The 6,320-nt window shown below is 40.3% G+C and overlaps 1 protein-coding gene across 1 annotated transcript; it reads right to left on the bottom strand.

Moving 5' to 3' along the window:
• Positions 1–774: 774 nt before the first annotated feature.
• Positions 775–4,723, bottom strand: LOC146963880 (gap junction alpha-5 protein-like). The gene is made up of 2 exons (XM_085767377.1): positions 3,253–4,723; positions 775–1,900 (listed from the first exon to the last, which is right to left on the bottom strand). Exons 1-2 carry the CDS (start codon positions 4,687–4,689, stop codon positions 1,862–1,864), a joined length of 1,476 nt encoding a protein of 491 aa, XP_085623503.1. The 5' UTR covers positions 4,690–4,723; the 3' UTR covers positions 775–1,861.
• Between the last annotated feature and the right edge of the window lie 1,597 nt (positions 4,724–6,320).

Here is a 6,320-nt window from a genome sequence, read left to right as displayed (position 1 = left end):
ATGAGGCATCACATCAATTTGTGACTTAATTTTTCCTCATAAAGATGTTTTTGGTTTGCTTTGTATGGAACACAACACAGATGAATATGGAATGATTCTGTGCCTCATTTTAACTCGAGTTTATGAAGAGAACATGTTCCTTCCCTGTTACCTTCATGCTGCAATGCAAATAAACTGCATGCTGTTGTTCTGGTGGAACGCTGCACGTGTGAGATTTGGAAATTAAATTAGTCAGAGCTTTAATTAAATTAGAAATCTGACATTGATATTGTAATTTTGACATTTTCTTCATCCCTAGTGTACACCCAACAGCAGTTTTGTCAGCACTTAGAAATATTATTTGACTAGTTAGGATGGAGTAATGTCCACAATTTCTATCTGTAATCTTGTTTTTAAAGTTGCTGCTCAGTTTTTAAAGCACATCCTAGATCTCTGGTGTTGTAACTGCATCACCACTAAAACACAAGCAGGTTTTGAGTTAGCAGGACTTGACTGTGGCTCTGTGAGAAGACAGGCTTAACATTCAAAACTAATCAGCAGCAAAAAAATAAGAAGAAAAACCTGGTTGTTTAATTGCATTTTGGAAATGAGTGTTTGGTTAGTTTTATTTTATGTCCGTGACACCATGTGTTCAAACCAGAAGGTGCTGCACTCTGTCGCTCATGACTGACAATAGTCATGTCAGCCGATGTGTGGTTGACTGAATGGTCTAGTAAACTGAATAGAGATTTCTTCTTTCGTTCCAGCATCTCTGAATGCAGCGTTTGTCTCAGTCCAACGCTGGGTTTAAAGTTTGAGATATTGTTATCAGGGAGGGGATGTTATCACCTCAGATCAGCTTAACATGGCAGCAGATGAAAGGAAGCACTTATTTAAGCCAATCTGTTTACAGAAATTGTCAGGGCCATGTATCACTTATCAAATCAAGACTTTTTTTTTCTTTCTTTTTTTTTGTTTTTTTACCTCTGTTGACCAGACTCTTAACACTTATCTACCTGGATGATTCAGCATACCTCTTTTTATGGGTAAGAACTGTATGATAGACGTGTAGAACGTTTCTGTGGCATTGTTTCTAACTTTTTACAGTGGTTACTTCATTGTATTTGTAGATTTTGGTGAGCCATTTTTCATGTGTTATTTTTTGAATACCTACAACATGACTGTTTTATGCAGATTCAGCATTTTTGATTTCCTCTTTTTTTCAATGTTTTCTTGAGATTTTAGTTGTAAATATTGTGCAACATGTCATGTTTTGTTTATTTGATATGAAAGAATTAAAGAAAAAAAACAAGATTTTGTCAAATAATTTTTTGTTGGGAAATAAAAGAAAAGGCATGAGAAGTTTGGTTTGGTGTTGATGTGTGGATTCTGAGGAAAGATCTGTTGAATGATGTCACTGTTTTGTTAAGAAGCATTTAATCTGAATATTATATAAAGTATCTTTGAAATGACTGTATATAAATGACTATACAGAGGTACACAAGTTCTAATCAAATCTTCAACTTAGAAAATGTACTTTTACAAAGTCCATGTTACACAAGCAAAGAAATCTGAGGAGAACACTCCAAAATCCAGTGTTGTCTCCGCAAAATCTAAAAAAAATTTTCAGCAAACACACATGGAACAAGATACAATCCTTTCCTCTTAGTACCCACGTGGAGGTGCTCTAAGGTGCTTCACATTCACAACATACTGGGCTTTGGCTGTCTCATCATGGCCAAACTGTTTGACTGGTTTTGGCCCCATGTGACTTGTGCAGTGGATCAATGTTGATGGATGGATCACTGATACAGTTTTCCCTGTTGGCGACCCAGCTGTGCTGTGGAACAACAGCTCTCATGGACATGTTAGCCTCATCTCGTCACTTCTTCATGATGGAGGAGATATCCAGAAACATACTCTGAGAAAGACATAAAATACATATTGTACACCTGGAATTCATTAGGCAAGCATCTTTCACTATTTTTTCCACCTAACATTCATCATTTCTGTAATTCTACATGTTCACATCTGTATAATCCTGTTGACAGACAAACACACAGACACAGGGGGAACATAATCTCTTTGGTGAGGTAATGAGCAATATTTTTTGGTGGACTTACTTGAGTTAAGGTAAGGTCTGTACGTTGCTATTTAATTAGCATCTAAATGATCACACATGGATGGTGGCCAGATGTCATTAAACACAAATGTCATCTGTGGTTTGGTGTAAGTACTGTATAGTATAAATGTACTCTTTAACAGTGTTGTCTCAGGTTATTTTTGTCCAAGTATTTAGGCTCAATGATGTGTATTGGATAGATAATGGAGCAGGCTAACCTTGACCTATGTCCTTCAAATGTCACACCATCCATCATAAAACCTAAACTGTAGAGTGAAGCTGTCAGTAAACAGTTAGAGTAAAACCCAACAGTAATCTACAACATCTCATTTGGGCCTGATCATTTTTTAAAAGGCATAAGAGATGATTTGATTGTTTTGTTTTTGTGAAGCCCATTGAGTTTGTGCTTGTCATATGAAATGTGCTATTTACAGTAAATAAAATTGAATTGATATAATTGAATTTAATAAAATAAAAAAAACAACAACAACACTTATACCCTGATTTTCATTTAGGCAGTTTGAGAAACACTGAATTTGAAAAGCTGTTTTTTTTTTTTTTTTTACTGTAAATCTATTTTTCTTTCTACTTAGGTGTCTGTCTTAGACGTGATGAAATTGATGATGTGTGAAGCCTCTTTGCACCTGTATCTCGTGATTATGGAGCAATATTTGACCCCAGAGAGAAATTATGATGATGGATCCACAAAGGAAAACAAAGACTTTGACCATTTTGGCAGCATAGATAGATAGATAGATAGATAGATAGATAGATAGATAGATAGATAGATAGATAGATAGATAGATAGATAGATAGATAGATAGATAGATAGATAGATAGATAGATAGATAGATAGATAGATAGATAGATAGATAGATTGATTGATTGATTGATTGATTGATTGATTGATTGATTGATTGATTGATTGATTGATTGATAGATAAACCTACATAAAGATTTTTTAAAACATCTACATTACTTTCTTTTAGTATATTGATAGTCCACTAACAGATGCTCCATGTTTTAAATATGTATAACTGGGAAAAATTATTATTACTGTTTATTACAACCTGACTTTGCCTCTCAACAGTCGGTGTGGTGGAAGTGTGGACAGTGATTCAGACACCAAACAATCTCCTCTCTTTACTTGCCATTGACATCCTTCGACCTCCAGCAGGCGGCATCATGGGCATGTCTCCTTGCAGGGAGCCTAATTCATCGGATTCCTCTGAGGTATGTAAGGAAGGGCTCGTGGAGCCGCTGATTGAGGACAAACTCTCAGAGGGTGGCCTGATCATGAAACTAGTCTTTCGGGGGTTAGGGATCAGGAGCTCACTCCCCATTGACTCCCTTCGCCCGTTCTCATTAAGGTCTGTGATAGCACTTGGCCTGAAGGTGCTGCTGGACAGAAAGGTGTCCAAATGGCTGGGGTGAGGGTGTTCTCCCTCATGGGTGTCTTCAGGTTGTCTTGTTGCACTTTCCTCTGCATTGCAAACAGCTGAAGCCCATGGTGGATGTTGATCCACCATGGCTGTGGGCCTTTCTGGAGCTTCATGGGTCTGGGGCGCCTGCACTGTACAGTTCTGGTCAGACCTGGGTGGCATCCTAGGTTGGGGACAGATATAGCTGGCCTGACTGTGCCCGAGATGAGCCAAGCTGTTGTGTCTCAGTGCTTCCTGGTTGGCCCTGAGCCCAGTGCTGTAATGCAGAAGCTTCATGTCTGTCTCTGGAATCACTTTGAAGGTCTGAGTCAAAGGCCCGTTGTGAGGTGATAAATTGCTCATAACACAGAGGTGTGGTAAGGATGCCTTCTTCCTATTCTTGTAGATCAGGCTGTCATCTTCTGTGTACCTCTCTCCATACAGTATCTGTTTGATTTTCCTGATGCCCAGGTGAGATATTTCCAGGAGGTTGAGGAACAGTGACACACCAGCAATGGCAATCATGAAGACCATAAAAATGGTCTTCTCTGTGGGCCTGGAGATATAACAGTCTACACTGTTGGGGCAAGGCAGCCTCTCACACTTATAGAGTGGCTCCAGTTGGATACCATAGAGTACATACTGGCCCAGGATGAAGCAGACCTCCACCACAGAGCGTGTCAGGATATGGATGATGTAGGTTCTCAACAGAGAGCCTCTGAGAGGTGCCTTCTTCACCCTCCTCTGCTCGTCCAACCTCCTCAGCTCCTTCTCCATGCGCTTATGTTCATCCAAGGCCAACTCTGCCTCGTCCAGCTCCTCCTTCAGTTGGGCCCGCCTGCGATGGCGCTCCTTCTCCAGCGATCGGATGCAGTAGAGGGCGTGGCCCATGTAGACCAGTGAAGGCGCAGACACAAAGATGACCTGCAAGACCCAGAAGCGAATGAGGGAGATGGGGAAGGCACGGTCGTAGCAGACTGCCTTGCAGCCCGGCTGGTCGGTGTTGCAAACAAACTCAGACTGCTCATCATCCCATACGTCTTCAGCGGCTGCTCCCAGGATCAGCATACGGAAGATGAAGAGTATGGTAAGCCAGACCTTGCCCACAATAGTAGAGTGAATATGGACCTCCTCTAGAATGCTGCCCAGCAGGTTCCAGTCACCCATGGTCGGCGCCTCACCACTTCACTGCCACATGGCCTTAAAACTATGGAGAAACAGAATGCATTAAAAGTTTATGGTAACACAGGATTAGCCAGCCTGGGTGATTGTTTACGTCTTCTCTAAATGTCAGATTATCTGTTTGTTGCCCTCTGTTGAGTAATGCTGCATTGCTCCAGGCCGTTAAACATTTGATGATCTTTGTTATGTCAGAATAGAGACATTGGGATCTTTTATGGGATTGATGTTTTGTGACTGGTGTTTAGTTTTGTGGCCATCAAGGCATTTATGCTGCAGTTGCTGAGTCCAAGACAAATTTCCCGAAGTGGGACAATGAACTATACATATTTTATTGTGTAATTCAGATTCATTCAATTTTGATAGAATAGTTCATTACAATAGTTAATATGTTTTGGTCTCCTCCACTCAACATAGAGACCAGCTGATTGTAGCCTATAACAAAAGGGGCTGTTAGCAGAGCTGCAGCTAAAGTTTGTTGAGCTTGTTTCTCCGATAACTTAAGATCCAGATGTTCTGACCTATCCTCAGAGAGCTCCTCCTTGAAACAAAAAGACCTGGTGATTAAATCTGCACACCGAATAAAGTTAACATTAAAAATCAGTGTTTGTCCAGCACTGGTCAGCACTGGAGCTGAGCTGCTGTTAACGTTTGATCTGCTGCCCCAGACAGCTGATGGTGAACATTTTTCATGTGGTTGAAATTTGGTGTTGAAAATGACGAGATCTAAAATTAGTATTGCAAAAAGTTGTTTAAGACTGGATACATTTCATTTTAAACAACACAACACCACACATAGAAGATACAATGTCATGTCATATCAAATGAAACACTATGATTTGTGGAAACATTTGGGAAATTGTCCGAACAGAGGTCATCAACATATAAAACATATGTCTAGTTGTTTCTAGACATTTGATGTGGAAGTGAAGGCCCAGTTATCCATTACTGTGTGTTCACACCAAAAGCTTCCAAAGCGTCAAAACGCCGGAAGTCAATTCATTTTCAATGAGAGCCCGGCGACAGTGAGCGTCCAAAGTGTCACCAAACGAGAAGTTGAGCCACGGTTAACTTTATAGGGTAATTAGCTATGACGCGGTTCGGCGGCAACCTGTCAGAATAGAGATGTCTTTCGGCTGCCTTTTTTTACCCTTTTTTTGTATTTTGGCTCCCCAATGACCAGCGCGATTGAACTTTGACGTCAGTCACGTGACGAGCGACCAAATAATATATTTGCCGTTTTGGGAGCTGTTTTGTCTGAAGCACACCCTCGAGCGTTTCTGACGCTTTGGAAGCTTTTGGTGTGAACACACAGTTACAGAATAATGAATACAAACACCCAAAGTGATATTGTGTCTCAGACCTAGATAAGGTTACTCAAAAAATAATAACTGCATTTGTTGTCTATTTTTCAATGTAATGAAATTAAAGATAACCAAAAAAAACCAAACAACAGCAACTAAGTTTCAACTGAACTTGATGGTGGATGCAACATGGACCAGAGAGGAACACATTAATAAGATGACATTGGGGTAGATCTGGTGGATTATCTCCCAACTTGGTGGAGGTCTGAACTGAACTCTAAGAACCCCTCTACTACTGTATGTTTGAGGGCAGAT

The sequence above is a fragment of the Trachurus japonicus genome, chromosome 22 (genome assembly GCF_045865225.1).
Source record: "Trachurus japonicus isolate A0001 chromosome 22, Traja_1.0".
NCBI classification, from domain to species: Eukaryota; Metazoa; Chordata; class Actinopteri; order Carangiformes; family Carangidae; genus Trachurus; species Trachurus japonicus.
Note: the sequence above shows the minus strand (reverse complement) of the source record. Positions and strands in the feature narration are given on the sequence as shown.

What these genes read in the sequence shown, in the direction of transcription:
- LOC146963880 (XM_085767377.1), bottom strand. Translation starts at nt 4,689, where the DNA reads ATGGGTGACTGGAACCTGCTGGGCAGCATTCTAGAGGAGGTCCATATT. An exon ending in GAGGTCGAAGGATGTCAATG is followed by an intron (nt 1,901 to 3,252) that starts GCAAGTAAAGAG and finishes TGTCTTTCTCAG; the next exon opens with AGTATGTTTCTGGATATCTC.